The 19,480-nt window shown below is 37.2% G+C and overlaps 1 protein-coding gene across 2 annotated transcripts; it reads left to right on the top strand.

The window, feature by feature from the left end:
* Positions 1-6,667: 6,667 nt before the first annotated feature.
* Positions 6,668-18,122, top strand: LOC121415655. 2 transcript variants are annotated; one of them, XM_041608953.1, is made up of 7 exons: positions 6,668-6,802; positions 8,196-8,892; positions 10,933-11,026; positions 12,880-13,224; positions 14,050-14,296; positions 16,925-17,052; positions 17,789-18,122. In XM_041608953.1, the coding sequence occupies exons 2-7, from the start codon at positions 8,693-8,695 to the stop codon at positions 18,116-18,118; spliced, it is 1,344 nt and encodes a 447-aa protein (XP_041464887.1). In that variant the 5' UTR covers positions 6,668-6,802; positions 8,196-8,692; the 3' UTR covers positions 18,119-18,122. The 2 variants fall into 2 exon arrangements, with proteins under 2 accessions (XP_041464887.1, XP_041464895.1); XM_041608961.1 differs by lacking the exon at positions 6,668-6,802 and having other exon boundaries at positions 7,707-8,892.
* Positions 18,123-19,480: the final 1,358 nt, after the last annotated feature.

The raw sequence follows: 19,480 nt of genomic DNA, 5'->3' as shown, positions 1-19,480 counted from the left end.
GTGCACTTAATCAGTTGTCAATCCAATTGTTTTAGTTCTTGGTAGTATTTTTTTCAATTAAACCAAATTTCACATAATAAAATACAAAAGAACATCTGGGGATATGACATCACCAGCCAACGTAATGAATATTCATAAAGACATGCCTAGATCTGTTTCTCCGGAATAATATTTATCATTTGAAATTCAAAAACTTTGTTATTTTTTATTCGATTTTGATTAAATTTTTAGCATTTTGCTCTGTAAATTTTCTTCTATGTATTGAGATATAAATATTTCCAGCCTGGAACATTAATATTCGAAGACAAGAAACTAATACTAGAAAAAAAGATAAATTAATGGAATATGTATCATCAAACCCAGACAAACATTGGAATATGTCTGTTTGCCTCTTGCATCAATGCAAAAAAAGAAAAGAAACATTTGTGTCCATGTACATGCAATATCTTTTGATTACACACATTTATCCTGAAAGCTCTTTGCATGCATTGTTTATTCAAAATTCAGGTTTAGTAAGAAAATCATTTACTTTTCATTCCAGGTACAAATTTTTATTGATATATGGCCAAAATCAAAGAAGGGTGTTGGTAACCAACAATTCACAGGAGACCTCAAAATGGGAGCTGCTTAAAGGTGGTGTGGACAACATTTGGAGTGAATGAAGAAGATATTTTTCCTGCAGACATGGCAAGACAAATCCAACGATTTTGCAGACATGGAAGAGGACGAACTTGTGACAGGGCCATTGAGAGTAAGAATTACACACTACCTGTGGTCCTCGGCGCACAGCAACTGGTGAATGGTGGAGAGTAAGTATAATAAAACTGGTACGAAACAGAAACCCCATCTAACTCTCAATTTGCCATAGTCTTGCCCAAGTGCATGCCATTTAATTTCTTTGGCAATTGATTCATCCTTCTACATGCAGATAAATATATTAATTGATAATGGCCAAACCTAAGGTACTTCTCTTTTTCACTTGACATAGTTATATATGAGACTCATCCAGAAGGATTATTAAAGAGGATTAGAACTTGGCCAGTAAAAACGCTTTAAACGTGTATTGGGGCACTTGAGTGAAACATGGACCTTTAGAGGGAAACATGTATCTGGCACCTTAAGAGTTAATGATGAGTAAATGCATAAAATATGAGAATATTTCTTGCATTATATCTTACCAATGTTTGAGTATCACTATTGATGCAGGAATCTTACAGTGGCTACATTGTTGTGACATTTTGTAATGCATTTCTCTGTTATTAGATTTTACCTAAAGTTTATTTTTTAGTCTTAATTCGCAAGTACATTGGTTCTGCTATGGTATTTCATCAAATGTTAATTGGTACAGTGTGTTTGTGACAGATAGTCACAAAGTGTGACCAAGTGGAGCTTTTCTGTTCTTGTCTTTGGCAACAAGACTGGCATGTCGTTGCATAAAACTTGCTATTATAGTAAAATTTGCTGTGAATGACTATTAAGGACTCAGATGAAAAGGGATTTGACAAACTAAATGAATGAGGATTCTAAATCTATTTATTTTTCTTTTTAAGTATATTTTTTTTATTCTTTCCAAATCTGACACTGTTGCAGGGCACATAGATTGGATGAGCACTGAAAAAAAGGCAGCCAGACTTCAAGAGAGTTGAGTTCTGCATGCAGAAGACACTGGCAGACAGAAGGGCATGGATCATAAATTATGTCCCTCGGCCAAGGATCACTGATGACCGACTGAAGTATCCTTGGCGCTTTGATGAGGATCAGGTAATCTATGCAGAGTTTTCTGACCAGATTTTGAAATATACTGAATATCCCGAGATTGATTGAACGCTGACGGACGTTGATAGAGTTGCTAACTCAATGTTTTTCTTTTACAGTGATAAACAGAATTTTTGGAAACTTCTAACTCCACATGGATTATCCAAACTTGCTCACAAACTAAATCAAGAACTGCGTAAGGTATGAAATTCAAATGTGGTCCTTATACTGTATGTAAAATTCAGGGTATTTTCTTGTCAAAGCAATATCACCTATATTTCAAACTGCTAACATGGTTAAGGTGACAATGTGTTTAAACAAATAAATTTCACAAATTGACCTTTGACCTACATATTCCAAAATCCATTAAAATCGTCTTCCTACGATGGTACTGTACATGTAAACTCCAAGTTTTTACATCCAATGTAAAAACTTGGAGTTAACATGTACCATCATAGGAAGACGTTTTGAATGGATTTTGGAATATTTAGGTCAAAGGTCAATTTGTGAAATTTATTTGTTTAAACACATCGTCACTTTTACAGTTTGAGATATAGATGTAGAACTTGGTGCTAACATGTACCACTATAGGAGATGATCTGAATATATTTTGGAATATGTAGCTCAAATATAAATTTGTGAAATTCAGGTAATATCTTTGTTAATGCAATGTCACCTTAATATGAAATATGGATGTAAAACCTGCTAGCATGTATCACTGGGAAGAGGACGCATTAAGTAGTGTATGTTTCATTGACTGTTTTTGAAAATTTGACTCAATGTCTCTAATCTTCAAATTAAAGGTCAAGTCCACCCCAGGAAAATGCTGATTTGAATAAATAGAGAAAAATCAAGCTAGCATAGGGCTGAAAATTTAATCAAATTCGGATGTAAAATAAGAAAGTTATGACATTTTAAAGTTTTGCTTATTTTCAACAAAACAGTGATATGCACAACTGGGTGAGTCGATGATATCCATCACTCACTATTTTGTTTTTTATGGTTTGAATTATACAATATCTCATTTTTTACAGATTTGACAATAAGGACCAACTTGACTGAAACATTTAGTATTAAACAATGCTAATTCCACATGTTCAGGGAGGAATTAATCGTATCACTTGACAATGAGAAAATTAGAATATTTCATATAATAAAATACAAAAGAAATAGTGAGTGGATGACAATGACATGATAGTCTCCTCATTTGCATACCAGTCAGGATGTGCATATAACTGTTTTGTGAAATTAAGCGAAACTTGAAAATTTCATAACTTTCTTATTTTACATCCGATTTTGATGAAATTTTCATTCTTATGCTTGTTAGATTTTTCTCTTTTTATTCAAATCAACTTTTTGTTGAGGTGGACTTAAACTGTGGGTGAAAAAAGAGGGGGGGGGGGGAGGATTCCACCACCTTGATTTGCTTGGCAAGCTTCTATGTCATTATAGCCTACAGTCGTACTAATGCATCTTTTTAAGGTAATTATGTGAATATTTGAATGATTATTACGAATAATTTGAAAAAGTGTCAAATATTTTCATTGGTGTCAAGTGATACTGCCCTGTTAAAATGTATAAAAGAAAACATAAATTTAAGTTGACCTTCATCTTTAACATCGGTATGTACCGCTGTGCTTTCATGCTTAGATTGATTCAAAAGACTTAAAACTTTGATCTGTATCAGTTCCAAATAATTTGCAATTATTATTTTATTGAATAAAATTTGACGCAGATTTGTATGAAGATGTATTTGTTAAAGCATGAACTAATGCATTATTTGTTCATCTGTAGACTGATAATGAAACGATTGTATGTTTGAATGCATGTACATGATATATACAGGTGTATGTTATGCTACTGTTTCAAGAGGAGTGAACATCATTGTAGGTCCTGAAAATCATATGAAATGAGCACTAAATGATTTTCAGGACTTAGAATGATATTTACACTTCGTGATTCATCCAGAGGCAAGTGAGGAGAGTGCGTTGGTCAGAGCGCTTAGTCAGGAGAGCAGGACTAACAATAAATTAGTCCAGATTGTTAGTCCAGCTATTTGGACTAATCTAGTTAGTCAAAATGGGCACCATCTGGACTAACCAAAAAATTAGTCCAGCAACCTAAAATATTAGTCAGGCAGCCTCAAAAGTTAGTCATGCAGTTTTGACTAACTGTACAGGACTAACTTAAGTTACTTAAGCGATGATGACTAACAATGCAGGACTAACTTTGAATTAGTCAGACGTTGCCTGATTAACCTTTACTTAGTCCAGCAACTCTAAATGTTAGCCAAAATGGGCACCATCTGGACTAACCTTTTGTTAGTCAAATGACCAATAAAAAGTTTTCAGTGTAGAGATCATGATATGTATCAAAATGCTTTTTCTGTTAAATTTAAAAATTCTTTGATGGTTAATTTTGAAATTTGGTTCATGAATAAATATGGAAGTTTGATAATTGTTTTACTAAATTTTGAGGTCAGAGGGTCAAAGATATCCTTTTATATATGCAATTAGAAAATCACTACACTGCAAAAACTACGGTGTCAAATCGTTACACGAAACGGGTGTTAAACTACAGGTGTTAAACGTGGTGTTAGAACGGCACTGGCCGACACCAACTGGTGTAAGATCCACTTCACTTTTGTAATATTCGTTGGTGTTAACTGCGTGCACATAAAATGAATCACTTTTTAACACCGGCTGGTGTCAATCCCATAAGAAAGAGATCACGTGTGTGCAATCGGATGTTCCAATTGGTTGAAAGTTTACAGAAAATTCTCGCGCGAATTTGATCGCGATCGCGTCGGATTCGCCATCTTGATTCTTGGACAACATGATTGTTCGTGTGGTAAAGCGTCACCCACCAGGGGTTAAAAATCAGAAAAAAATTGTTATTTTTGATGGCGACCACGACAAGTTCGTAAATAGTGGTAAGTATAGTTTAGAAGTGTTGCAATTGTGTATTTTTTCAGTCGTTGTTATGCAAGATGTTTGTGATTTTTAGTGATTTGATGCATCGCCTAAATCGTCTCACTGTAAAAAAAAAAAAAAAGTTAGACTCTGACTATGTCATGTGTTACACACCGCTTTGCTAGCTAAGTTAGCTTGGGGTGTTTCACAAGTTTCAAGTTTCAAGTTTATTTTATTCAAAACCTTCTAGAAACAAAGGTACATGAACTCAGGACAGCAACGAGTGACTCTTCTCCTTTGCAAGCATACCAAAAACAATAAATTTCATCAACACATAGACTCTAGACTAGAGTAGAAATGATTAAATGAAAAGAGGCACTTTGATCCGCTTCTGTAGCTCATTGGATATGCAGAGCTGCCTGAGCCATGCATATTGGTTGGATGAAAGAAACAGCTTTTTGAGCACTTGCCGGTTGACTGGTTCGTTTTACTTTTAGCAGTTTATTGTGTTTAATTTGCACATATTTTGGCCCAATTTTTGACCTAGGGAGTAGGGTCTAGATCTAGGCCTAGACTGTATGGCTCCAAAAGTGTAGGATCTAGAAACTTTATCAACAATAACAACACAGTTAAATGTCAGTCTATGTTAAATAAGAGCTAAGAAAAGTTTGTCTAGGAACGAGCTTGGCTCCATCGCATAGATCTCTCAGTAACAACCATGCTTGCATGCCCGGGGCTGCCCCGGGACGCTCCCGCTAGCGGGAGTGAGCGGGCTAGTAGTACGTTGAGTTAGCAACTTAGCATGACATTAAAACCCACATGATGACTGTTTTAATATCAAAAGATTTCAAAGTCTAGATCTAGTCTAGATCTGCCCTCAAGCCTCAAGGTCGAAAATGTGTAGACTCTAGACTCATTCCATCCCTGCATTCAAACCTGAACCAGGGCCATATCATGGCATCTAGTTGTGACTAGACTGAAAAATCTGTCTGGAGGAGTTTACAACATTTTTGGACTTTCGAGGTTCTCCTCCAAAGACAGACGGAAGCCTACCCTATACGTAGTGGTGGTTCACGCGACGCTTAACAACTGACACTTGCTAAGCTATGGGAGAATCTGGTGAGGTACCTCACCCGGCACGATTATGACAAAAATTAGATAGGAAATGATCAAATCAGAGTCAGGATCTTTAAATAGATATCTAATAAATACGGTGGTCCTACCACATTTCTTCAATTTTGACTGGCCAAAACTGTCAGCTGTTTTCCACTTAAAATATGGCACAAAAGTGGACACAGTTTTTACGGCAAATGCATTTTTCGAATTGCGTTTAAAATGTGATCCCATTGACACTTCAAAATAAATTTGGTGTCATATGAAAAGCAATTTTCCACTTCATCTTTTGATGCTAAGGGGAATTTGTTTTATTAGCCCCTTCACTAAGAAAAATGACATGTCCCCCCTAGATTTTTTTGCTGGGGGGACCGTTCCCCCCCCCTCGTCAGCCTCGAATTTCAAAGCTTATTATTATTGTACTGTGTTTCAATGATTTTGATCATTCAAGGTAACTGTGATGGAGATACATGTAAATTATTATAACATGACTTTACATGCAAGCTAACTAATGGGAACAGTTTCAATTTGTTTTTACTGCCTTTTGTCTCTGTCTCCCCCCCCCCCCCACTCGTTTCATGAAATCGCCACTCATGGAAGGTGTTAACGACTATTACTATCAGTTACTTGAGCAATTGCATGAAAATATGTAAAAACATTCTGGGATTCGTTCTAAAATGTTTGCGTTTGTTCAGCTGTGGGCTGTGAAAGATGAAGTCCTGCTAAATCCTGACATTCCTGACCACAGATTTCCATGAAATTTGATGGTTCATGTTCATTGAATGTTGAAGCAAGATTGATAGTTCTCCAGTATTGATTTTGTATCTTCTGTATTTTAATTCAATTCAATTTCTTTCTTGCAGTGCGTACTAAATTTTGATTTTCTTCAGACCAGTCTGTAAGATTTGTTGATAACAGTGATGGGGCAGAAGTAGAAGAAGATGTGATGGCAGAACTTCTTACGGCAACAGGAGGAACAGTTGAACTCATGGTCCTTTTAGAAAATGAAGATTGGGAAGTTGGTAAGTTGCCAAAAAATTATTTTTGTAAAATTACCAAATTATGCCACAACAATCTTAAATTTTATTATTGTGCAGTTCCGGAAAAGTATCAACCCAAGAGCAAATATTTCGAACTGCATAAGAAATTTGAAGGACAATACATACAAAGAGAAAACATCGGCATATGATATGTCTTTATTTTTATGTTTAATACAATACATATAGAGTATAATCATGAGTAAGATGTGAAGAAAATTATAACAGTTTTGTACTCCATATGTTTAATACATGTACGTCCATCACAGATAAATTGTACGTCCAACCGTGTACGTCCGTTACGACAATAAAAACATCTAATACCTAAACACAAAATATAAAAGCAACACTATTTTACTTGGCAATTAACTGTCATTTGACATCTACTTCATACGACCATTACTGAATTTGAAGAAAAATGTGCAAGAATTCACAGAGTTTTTATAATTTATATGAGACGTCAGAAAAAAAATAATATCCCTGCGTATGTCCATCTGGACAGTGTTTTTTCATTATTTCAAGGTCACTGCAGTGTTGCCCAGTGGCGGCACCAGGATTGTTAAAGTGGGGGGGGCAAATGGAGGGCAAAAGAAAATGGTGGGGGGGGGCAGGGCCGGGCAGTCAATTTTTTTTTTTGCGTCCTCTTACACACATTTTAACATCAATTTTGTGAGCGAGCGAACAAAAAATAGCCGCTTTTTCGAATAAATATTTTGAAATATGACGAGCGAGCGAAGCGAGCGAGCCAAAATGGCTACTTTTCTTGTTTTTAATTGCATTTTAGAAAAGAAATTTTAAAATATGATGGGCGAGCGAAGCGAGCGAGCCAAAAATAACCACTTTTTTGTTTTCAATCGAAGTTTTGAAGAGCGGAAAATGGTATTTTAGAGCACTTCACAGCTTGAATATGATGTTTATGACAACATCTACTTATTTACAAATTACAGTATAATTTTTCTTTTCAGTCCTCAAAATTTCTGGGGGGGGGCAACTGGGGGGGCAAAGCTTCTGAGTGGGGGGGCAAATGCCCCCCCATGCCCCCCCTTGGTGCCGCCACTGGTGTTGCCCCTAATCATGTGTGATTGTTTTCTACTCACTGAAACACACTGCTTGGTTAAAAAAAAAAATCAAATGATCAACCCAAATTTTTGTTTGTATGGCCTATTATAGTGTGTGAAATGTACGTCCAAATTTACGGAATCACCTTATTCGTAAATTATTGATCAACAGTTTTACAAAAAAAATGCATCCTGGATCATTGTTTATTGTTGGTAAAATTTATGTTATAAACAATTTTGCACCATAATGGATTGTGAGGAAGGGATGTGAAAAAATTGGTTGTAAATTGTGTTATACATTATTGACTTTCCCCTTTCAGAGACTGCAAATGCTAGAAGTGCAGTACCAGCATCTGCATTGCCTTCAGAGGCCCCGCCATCATCATTAGACGATCCATCAGTCTGTGCTTTAAGAAGTCTAGCACCTGGTGCATCGGCAGTATCACCCTCTGCACTACCTTCATCATTGGAGTGTCCTCCAGGGAGTCAAGCATCTGATGCCCCTGCAGTATCAGCCTCATCGTTAACTTCGTCCATGGAAGATTCAGCTACGGTATATATTCTCACTTATTAAATCCAAGTCCAACTCTTCCATACAATGTACATTTAAACAAGGTACAGCCGTATAGGGTTAATAGCTAGTGAAAACTTGGTGCCACTTACATGTATGTGAGAATTAACTTTATGCCACGAAGAGATGATCAGTATTAACTTTCTACCCGTTTGCTGTTGTCAGTGCTTGGAATATGGGTTATGGTAAAAACATGGCTGACCTCTAAATACTGTACTTAATTGGTTTGAAAAAAAGACTAAAGAGATGGCAAAATGTCCAGTTTTTGCTTACAGCTGTATAATTTTCACCTCATGTATTTTCTTTCAGTTAATAGAGAGATTCTTGCAAGCAACGCCAGCCGGTGAAGCAGTTCTTTCAGAATACAAAGCGAAAAACAAGTTCAGAGATACTACCCGAAAAATCCTGGTGAATCTGCTTGTGCACCACATGATGGAAATGCATGGGTAAGTTGCATCCTTTAAATTTTGCTGTTTTTGTGTTTTTCTACCTGGGCTTGGCTTTTGCCACGTATGGTTGAGGGGTCCAGATATCGCGCACCAAAATTTTTGTCTGGCTAATAAATGACAAAATATTCCACGATTTCACCTGTCTATCTCCACAAATTTGTTGAAAAAATTCAGAAGAATCAAGTCCCGCAATTTCACTATGATACGTGAACTGCGCGCTGCGTATCGCCATTCCAAAGAGCTTAGATATTATATTACTAGAGGCTCAACTCGCTGCGTCACTTCCGGGAAAATTGAAGCAAATTTTCGAGGGTCAAAAGTGCACGCTGCTCCATCATCGCCCATTAACTTTGTACACACAATGAAAAATTTGTCTGATGCAGCGAAAATGGCAATTTGGGGGCGCGCTGTCTGTACGCGCATTGCGCGTTGTTAAATTTTGTGCGCTTTATATGTTATTGTTCATGTCAATTCACTACAGAATGTGATTGGCCAAAGTAATCAATTTAACCGACGTCACTGTATTGATATGCAAATAAACCCTCGAAAAACGTCTTTAAAAATTCCAAGCTACCCATAGTCCTCAGCGTATTTTGCATGCAAAACTCCATAGGGATTTTTACGCGCATTTGGAGTTGAGGCCCCTTGCGCCATTCATGCGCGAGGTGATTTTTCTTGCTCCATTTTAGCTCGCGGGATGCAAACATTGCGCACCTGATATCTGTGTACAGTTTTAATGTGAATTCAATATATTTTTTGTTATCCATAATAATATGTACAAAAACATGTTCTGTCGAAGTCGGCTCTGTACAAAACAAACGGAGCGAAGAAGTGAGGTGAATTCAGGCTTGTTTATTCTATGTGCGCATTGGCAACTTTTGCGCTTAGTTCCACGCGTACTGTTGTTTGCTATACGCAGTTAGGCACCCGCGCGATAATTCAGTCCCTGTGCGATATCTAGGGTCATACCAAAATTCACGTATAGTCTAGTGACAAAATAAAAAAAAGACGTCTAGATAGTGAAATATGCAGCAAAAATTTGTAGAGCATAGCCATCCAGCGTCAGTCAGCCAGCGTGCGCCAGGCTGATAATGAATGAATTACGTGCTGCCGTTTCATTGGCTGGTGCACAGTTGCCTGCGTTCTCATGAGGCAAGTCATCTAGTCCCGGACTATGCGTTCACACCTCAAAGCTTAGCACCGAAATTGCGGGGTTAGCACACCAATTGGTGTGCTAACCCTGCTTTTGACCAGGACCAGGTAGTCCCGGACTAAATGCTGTGCTAACCCACCTCCGTAAAAAGAGGTGTGAATCCGAGAGATAGTCCTGGACTAAAATGTGGTGCTAACCCACCTTTTTAAAAAGAGGTGTGAATCCGAGGTGGGCTAGGATTTAGTCCCGGACTAATGGTGGTACTAAAAATGCCTTAGTACCACCAATTTTGAGGTGTGAAAAGCCTAATAATGTCATGATTTCTCTTCAAAGAAGAGCAGATGCACTTTTGCCTGCTCATATACATGTAGAAGTTATAACTTGTACAAATGTAAAGGTGGAAAAATGCTAACAAAAATGGGGATTGCGTTACCATTTGTAAACTCATGACAATACGAAAGGTAACAAAATCATGTTGTTTATTGGCATTATATCGCCTTTACGTTGCAATAAGTTACAAGTGGGAGAAACTGCATCCGTTCAGACTTTTCTGACATGGTTCCAACATGGAGGACTCAGTAGTAATGGTAATTTGTCTTGAATTAAAACAATCTAATTCAATATCCATGAAAAAAGTTGAAAACATAATCAAATATGTCAGAACTTAAACAAAAAACTTAGAAAGAATCGAAGCATATTTATATGCCTAAATTAACTACAATGCAAAATGTGCTTATTTACAAGTTTTACTCTAACAATCATTTCCAATGCCGGTAGAATTTTGGTTTATTTCATTCTACAAACGCAATTTTCAAGTGGGTAGGCAGTATCAGTAGTTATGTTTTGCCTATAATGCCATAATTTTTCTTTTAATTGGTAAACAGGAAAACACCCAGCTCTGAAGTAAAAACAAAGTATGCCCGTGGAGTCGTAAACTTGTTCCCGTCTCTTAAAGATCCACACACCATAGGAGGCCATGTAAGTACTTTATTCAAATTCAAGCAAATTTATATTTAAAACTAATTCACAGAAATGTCGGCCTTCAGGGAAAATAATGTCCTGATTACAATAATTCCCTCTCGGCTCCCTATAGTACTAAGGAAAATAAAAGTTTACATTTTCTGATATAAGGGAATTTTGTGGCTATTTTACGAATTTTAACTGGAAAAAGAGACTTGTCTTGAGGGAAACTTGACCCCAAGACTGTCGCATTAAGAGGTATGTATTCCTTGGGCACTCGATCATTATCATTATCATCATCATTATTATTATTATTATTATACCCCTGCCAAACAAAGTTTGAAGGGGGTATATGGGTCATTTCATGCTAAGTGTACACTTTTAGTCTCACTGGGGGTCAAAAATGAAAGTTGTAGCTGGAGAAACTTCACAGATTCTGAAACCTTAGGGTATATACCATTAATATCTAAAATTACAGAGCATCAAGTCCACCCCCATATTTTTTTTTTTCAAAAGTCAATATTACTTTTTGGCTAATTTCAAAATTAATGTATCTATTTAATACATTAGACAAAAGAGATTCACTCATGCACATAAATGTAGGCTTGTCTTGGCTGCTTATTATTTCATATTCATGAGAGCTAGTATACATTTACACAAATATCACAAACAGCTGAGTGGTTGTAAACTACATGTACTAGTTTTGCTGCAAGACAACAAGAAATTGTGTCGGTGTAAATTAATGGAATTCATGCTTAATATTGAATGAGGCAAATTCTTAAAACATTTGACTAGTGGGAGATAATTTTATTAGCCCTAATAACCAAATTTGACATTCGCTGTGTTTTGATAACTAAAGTTCAAGCTTTGATAAGAAATTAGCCATTTCCGTTTCAACTGCTAGCTAGTCAGGGCTTGGCAACGGATGCCGATGTTGCTATTTTTAGCATGGCCAGCACAACGTAGAAACGGTAGAATAGTGCATGTGGGGTATGGGTATTTTTTGGAAATGCCGTAATGCAGGGAAGTTTGCATTACGTGAGCTACCTGAGAAACTGGAATGGGCAGAACTTTTCCCCATTCAAAATGACCGCGCAAAATTACGTCATCTGAGTCAGCCAATCAGATGCCGAGTTGGGGCTGGGCATTCAGTAGACGAGAGAAGAGAATTTTTAGGTTTTGTGCACTTCATTCTGTGCCTAGTTTGAAAAGGGAACGGACTGTTTCTTTCTTGGCTGTACACTGTTGTACACCAGCTCTTGTTGTCTCTTGTTACATCAAAAGTAAAAGAATCTAATAAGGTTGTAAATTAATAGGATGAAGAGAATATAGCTACCAAAATGCCTTATTTATGTTACGTGTTTATATTATTTTTTAGGAGCGAAAATTAGATGTCAAAAACTTTTTTAATTTGATATTCTGTTAGTTTATTTTTGGGATCTGGCATAGCTACAATACACAGTAGCTGAGAAATAGTCCAATTCCAAACTAATTTTTCTGAGTTTGGAATAAGGAGTTGAAAAATACATTATTGCATTGTTTGAGATGAGCTATTTATGGAAATTTTTAGATTTGTATTTTTGTGTCTTGAAACATTGTGATTCTTCTTGATAATTTTGGTAAATCATATGATTTGTGGATATATGTCCTTAATTCTTAACATGTGTTATATGGTGCTGCTGCCCATGCCATACGTTATAGTCTTAGGGTGACTTTTGCATAAGCTGAGCGATTAGCCTACAAAAGAAAAGGGGAGCAATAAAACAAAATTGATTTTCCTACTTTTTTGTCATGAATTTGCTACTCTTATGAGTGGTGTGATTTCAAGGACACATTAAAATGGTTATGATCTGTATTGTAATTATTTGTAGGAAGCTTTCTATGATGAGAAAAGGAACATGGGCTTCCTGGTCTATCGAATCAAGAATTTGAACAGAGGAACGTCGCGTACATCAAAACGCAGTGCCAATGAAGGAGCAACAGGTGGTCCATTATGCAAGAGGGCAACACAGGTACCAGATGAAGACTTGCATGATAAAACAACAGATGTCAACTGGTTGAAGCACACTCCAGCAGCTGATGATCCAGCTGTCATGAAGCAGATAAAGGAGAAGTGGAAAACAACAGCTGCTTTAAGACGGCAAATGGTTGACGAATCAAAAACAGCTGGAAAGATCATCATGGAATTTCCAAAATTCTTGAAGGTACCTGGGTTGGTAAGTATTACTTTTTATCTCATCACATGTAAAAATGGAAAACAATTGGATGATAAAAAAAAATGCACAGAATTGAATTTATTGTCCATCCCCCGCTTTCGTGACAGCGAGGGGACATTAACAGAGATGCCAAACCTCCCGATGAAATCGGGAGGCTTCCGAAAATTCACCCCAACTCTCGCCCTTACGATCAGTTTTCTTATCCTCCCAAAATAGATTGCTTTCATATCTCGTATTTCTATGACTTGTAGCAAGATCTTTCACAGCTTACCAGAAAGCGGGGACCACAATACTCTGAATTTGCTTGTTACTGTACATCTTGATCTAGATATGTTCTCTAAACAATATCCTACTGGAGTAAAACGAAAGGGTGTGCTGCTAACTGCTGAATAACAGTTCTAGTCTCTTTGGATGGCTTAGGTGCGTGTTGTAGTGCCAGTAATGCTGTCTGGAATTTGGTAGAACATTTTATGGTAACTTTATTTCTAAATAATGATTATAGAATCATAATGTTGTGGTAGGCTGTACCAGTTTAGTGAATCGAGTGGGGAGAATGATGTAAGGAATGTGTCACATCTGTCATTGATTCTGGCGTAGGTTCTGCTGTAGTTGAGGCATGAGGAGGTGGGTGTTTGAACCAGGTACACAAAATAAAATAATAATAATAAAAACCTCTGTTAATTTGCCCTCCTCACAATCAAGTAAATGTTGTAAAAGTGATTTTGCCAGGATTTATCAAGGTTTGAAAAATTTAACTTTAAATAAATCCAAATTCCTGAAATGTTTTATTCATAGTGCATGATATGTGTTATTTTGCCACTGCAGGTGGAGATAGATTTTGGTCTCCTGCTGCCCAACAACACTAACAAGTTTCTGGAACAGTGGCCAAGCATGGTGAAGCCTATTGTTGAGTTAGCAAGAGAGGCACCAGCTGAAACTACAGCATCATTGTTGAAGTTAATGGATGGGAAGCTGAAAGAGATTGATTCAGAGGATTCAGACGAGGATCAGGTCATGGAATCAGAGGACGAGTTGGACGTAAAATCCAAATCCCCACTTGCTGATAGTCAAGGTACATGCATGTTAATGTACACTTTTCATTTAACCCAAATAGAGCCTGTTATTTAGACCCATCACAACTGGGGGGGGGGGGGGGATTCTGCCACCCAGATAGAATGCAGGATTGTAACAAAAATGGGCATGCACCTCGCTTGCCTCTTACTCTTGTCAAAATGTTAATTTCTCTGAAAAAATTAATATATTTTATATATATATGAAAATGTATGTATTAATTATGCAAAGTTATGTGTAAAATAAGGGGATGGGGGCTTAGAATCACTAATTAAAGCTCCCATTAGGCTGATTTTTTTTTCAAATATTCCTTTTAATATTCTTGACAAATGTAAATTGAATAATTTGGTATCTAAATTAATTTCTTATATATTTTATTTTTTATGAATTTCCTATGAATTTTTATGCCTCCGCCCACCGTAGGTGGTTGCCGGAGGCATTATGTTTTCGGGTCGTCCGTCCGTCCGTCCCGTTTTCGTTCTCGCGATAATTTAAGAACCGTATGACGGATCAACTTCAAACTTGGCTCGTGTATGCATATGGGAGGGACAATGATCTGATTAGATTTTGGAGTCTCAAGGTCAAAGGTCAAGGTCATAGAGCTAATAATACACATAAAAATGGCTCGTTCTCGCGATAACTTAAGAACCATTTGACAGATTGGCTTCAAACTTGGCTCATGTATGCACATGGAAGGGACAATGATCTGATTAGATTTTGGGGTCACAAGGTCAAAGGTCAAAGGTCATAGAGGTCATTATGTACATAGAAATGGTTCGTTTTCAGCATAACTCAACAACCATTTGACCGATCAACCTCAAACTTGGCACAGGTATGCATATGGGAGGGACAATTATCTGATTAGATTTTGGAGTCTCAAGGTCAAAGGTCAAGGTCATAGAGGTAATAATACACTTAAAAATGGCTCGTTCTCGCGATAACTTAAGAACCATTTGACAGATTGGCTTCAAACTTGGCTCATGTATGCACATGGAAGGGACAATGATCTGATTAGATTTTGGGGTCACAAGGTCAAAGGTCCAAGGTCATAGAGGTCATTATGTACATAGAAATGGTTCGTTTTCACCATAACTCAACAACCATTTGACCGATCAACCTCAAACATGGCACAGGTATGCATATGGAAGGGACAATGATCTGATTAGATTTTGGGGTCTCAAGGTCAAAGGTCATAGAGGTCATTATGTGCATAGAAATGGTTCGTTCTTGTGATAACTCAGTAACCATTTGATGGTTGAACAAACTTGGCTCATGTATGCATATGGAAAGGGCAATACTCTCATTAGATTTGGGGGTCACAAGGTCAAAGGTCAAGGTCAAAGATGTCATTGTATAAATGAAAATAAAGCAACATGAAGTGCCATTTATTTCTGATCTGGTAATGGCGGAGGCATAAAGTTCGACCACGCGTGGTCGAAGATTCATCTAGTTTTTTTTTTTTTGGGGGGGGGCGGGGGGGAATGTTTGAACTTTTGTTGTTTTTAATGCCTCTGCCCCAAAGGGTGCTAGAGGCATTATGTTTTCGGGGTTGTCCTCCGTACGCCCTACCTCGTTCCGGCAATATCTAAAGAACGCCCTAATGGATTTTCATCAAACTTGCCTCGGGGATACTCCATGACATGTAGATGAACTGATTAGATTTTAGACCAGATCAGCTTGGGGTCAAAGGTCAATGGTCAATAAACTACCAAAAAATGACATTTTTACCCATAACTCTAGCTAGGAGGGCCCAACATAAAATTTGGTAGGAAAGTTCAAAGTTATATGGCAACAAATTTGGCAAGGTAGAAGATGTCAGAGGTCAAAGCTCAGGGTCAGAGGTCAATGAACTTAGTCAAAATCCACACTTTCTAGTCCGTACACCCTACCTCATTACAGCGATTATAGTTATAATCTAAAGAATGCCCTAATGGATTTTCATCAAACCTGCCTCAGAGATACTCCATGACATATAGATGAACTGATTAGATTTTGGACCAGATTTGCCCAGGGTCAAAGGTCAATGAACTTTAAAAAAAAAATGCAATTTTACCCATAACTCTACTTACTCTAGGAAGGAAGATCCAATTGTAATGAATTTTGACTGTGTGGCAGTCAAATTTCTCTAGTTTTATGATTTTTTGGTTTTTATTTTCATTTTGCTTAAATAAATCAATTTTAGCCATTTAAAGTAGAAATCTGAGATTTTCTTTGAATTAATTGAAAAACACAATTTTGATTAGATTTGTACCCAAAATGACATATTGGACTCTGGAACAATTTTGGCAATTGACAAATTCTTTTCAAGGGTTGGGCTGCAAAGTGATGCACATACAGTAGGCATGACAAATTTGGTCTCAAAAGTGGCGCGATACTTGAAAAAAAAAAGGTCATGAAACATCGTGTTGTGATTATATCGCATAAAAGGAGTTGGCGGATTCAAAGTAATGTGGGTTTGACTTATGGTTAAAGTTATCACATTAATGAGAATCCAAATTATACCATTTAATGTAGGCTCGATCGTAGGTCTGGATATAGGATTAAGTCCACAATTTGCAATGGGAACACTCCTTTATAATTGTGAGTTTTATTTGTTGTTACTCCATGCACTCTTTGATTTCTCATACAGGTTGGGATGCCAGTACGCTAGAGATTCTCATACTGCTTTGTTTACTTCCACCAGTCAATCAGGGGAGGAAGGGCTTGTCAAAGGTTTCAGTGCTCTCAGCAATCGACCACCTACTACAATTCCAAAAGGTATGTAGTTGCTATTGAATTATTTTGACATGTTCCTTTAATTTATTACAGAGACTAAAATGCAGAGTGAATAAGCGGGCATGCCGGGCAGTGAATTCCTTGATTGTGACTGCAATGGATAATTTCTGAAATTGAAAATCTAATATTACCTTTTGGTTGGTCAGATTCATTGATGCATGCCCTTAATGGAGAAGTTCAATGTGCAGATACAGTATGCATGTTTAGTGAGGTCATTGTTAAAAAGAAGTCATCATGATGTGATTCAAATTAATTTGTTCAGATTGAGCATGAAGGTAGTCTTCTCTGTGTAGCAATTCAAATAATGCTGGTCCATTTGCTTGGAATATGCGGGGGAGGGGGTTTTGATTAACCTGTGTAACAGTAACACTAATAGAAATTCCACTATCTTGTTTCATGGTATGGTTGTGTTGGTATAGAACTTTCAGATTTTTCTTGGCTACTGATGATTCTTAATTACAACTCCAAAAGGGGTGCATTAGACATGTTTCATAAAGGCAGTAAGCACCTGCGATATTAAAGAGATGCCATAAACAGCCTTTTTGCTTTTGTTAAATTGTTAATTTGTACATGTATTTAGAATTTCACCCTAAATATTTCACCAGCATTTTTATCCTCAATGCAAAGGTTCACTTTTAGTGCCAATACCCAGCAGTCCATGGTTTGATACAGTATGATAAGACCCTTGTCTAATTTGTACATTTAATTCTTCTTTCAGAGTGGTGCCAGTCTTGAACATTTTCTGGAGAGTAGGAAGAATAAGCAGATGCAGCCATACTTGCTTGCAAGAGGAATGTCCCAGGAGAGGATAGATCAATTCTTTGTTATTGTGGATCACCTCGCAATTCCCTGCTCCGACATTAGCCCCATCAGTGCTTTTGACACGCTCTTCAAGACGCATTACGTATTCGGGTTACATTATGCAAGGCCACTGCATAATTTCTGGACCTTCATTCAAACCACTATCTACAATATCGACCCCAAGACCACCAATGAATCACCAAGGGTACGGGAGCTGAGGTCCAAATTATCAAACTTTGGCAAGTAGAAGAACAGAAGTGGAAGAAGGATCAACACTTAACCAAAGAAAATGTTGCGCTGCATTAATTGTAAAACTCGTAGTCAGTTTCCCAGCATACATCATCTTTTTCGCCATTTGCGGTATATACATGGAATAGCAGATCATAATGGAAAAACAATAATTTGTGGTCAAGGGGCTTGCGCAAGAACTTTTAACACATTCAGTGGGTTTAGAAAGCACTTGAAAAAATTTCATCAAGAAAATGAAAATGGCAATGATCAAGGAGTGGACTTGGCGAATGAGGAAGACGAGTCTTTTGATGTTAATGATACTAGTATTGAAGAAGGTTTTGTTGATAACATTGATCAAGATGACAATGACAACAATGATGAAGTGTTTGATATTTTAAGTCAAGAGGACATAGAACAACATGCTTTCACATTTATAGCAAATCTCTCTAGTAGACCTACTATATCTGGAGCATGTATGAATGAAATTGTAAATTCTGCAAGTGATTTAATTGAAGGTGTAGTTAAAAGTGCATCTGCAGCAGTTAAATCAGCATTTTCACATCATGGACAGCCAGAATCACTTGTTTTAGCAGAGATACAGGAGCATTTGACAACCCTTAAACATCCATTTGAAAACTTAAATACTGAGTATAAACGTGAAAAAACATTCAGTAGGATGGGAATGGTTAAACCTTGTGAAATAGACTTGGGTGTTCCCCGACTTGAGAACCAACATAATCAGGCAGTACCAATAGAGGACAAATTTGTGTACATTGATATTAATAAGACTCTTGAAAAGCTTGTTCAGCATCCAGAGATTTTGTCCTATGTCAAACGCGATCACATCAGCAATGACGGCGTATTAAGGGATTTCTGTGATGGACAACTTTACAGGGAAACTGATCTTTTCAAGGAGGATCCTAATGCTTTGCAGCTACATTTTTTTTATGACGATTTCCAAACGGTGAATCCGTTAGGCTCCAAGACAGTTCACAAGTTAGGGGCATTTTATTTTGTATTAAAGAACCTTCCGCCAAAATTTAACTCGTCTCTTCGCAACATCAATCTTGTTGCATTGTGTTATGCACAAGATACAAAAACATATGGCTATGATGAAATACTGCAACACTTTGTTGCAGATATTAATAAACTGGCAACAGAGGGGATCTCTCTTCCAGATGGTGAAAGAAAGGAACATTAACCCAATTCAGCGCTGACAATTTGGGTGCAAACTCTCTGTTTGGTTTTGTTGAAAGTTTTTCAGCTGCCTTCTACTGCCGTCTTTGCTTAATAAGCAAAGATGATGCGCAAAACATTTTTCAGGACCCAGATACCTTACTGAGAACAAAAGATGACTACAATCTTCATGTACAACAGG

The sequence above is a fragment of the Lytechinus variegatus genome, chromosome 1 (assembly GCF_018143015.1).
Source record: "Lytechinus variegatus isolate NC3 chromosome 1, Lvar_3.0, whole genome shotgun sequence".
Lineage (NCBI taxonomy): Eukaryota > Metazoa > Echinodermata > Echinoidea > Temnopleuroida > Toxopneustidae > Lytechinus > Lytechinus variegatus.
Note: the sequence above shows the minus strand (reverse complement) of the source record. Positions and strands in the feature narration are given on the sequence as shown.

Bases quoted from the DNA above. Each gene is read 5' to 3' on its own strand.
- LOC121415655 (XM_041608953.1), top strand. From the start codon at position 8,693: ATGGCAAAATGTCCAGTTTTTGCTTACAGCTGTATAATTTTCACCTCA. The intron at 8,893-10,932 runs GTAAGTTGCATC...ATTGGTAAACAG, and splicing joins CACATGATGGAAATGCATGG to GAAAACACCCAGCTCTGAAG. The intron at 13,225-14,049 runs GTAAGTATTACT...TTGCCACTGCAG, and splicing joins TCTTGAAGGTACCTGGGTTG to GTGGAGATAGATTTTGGTCT.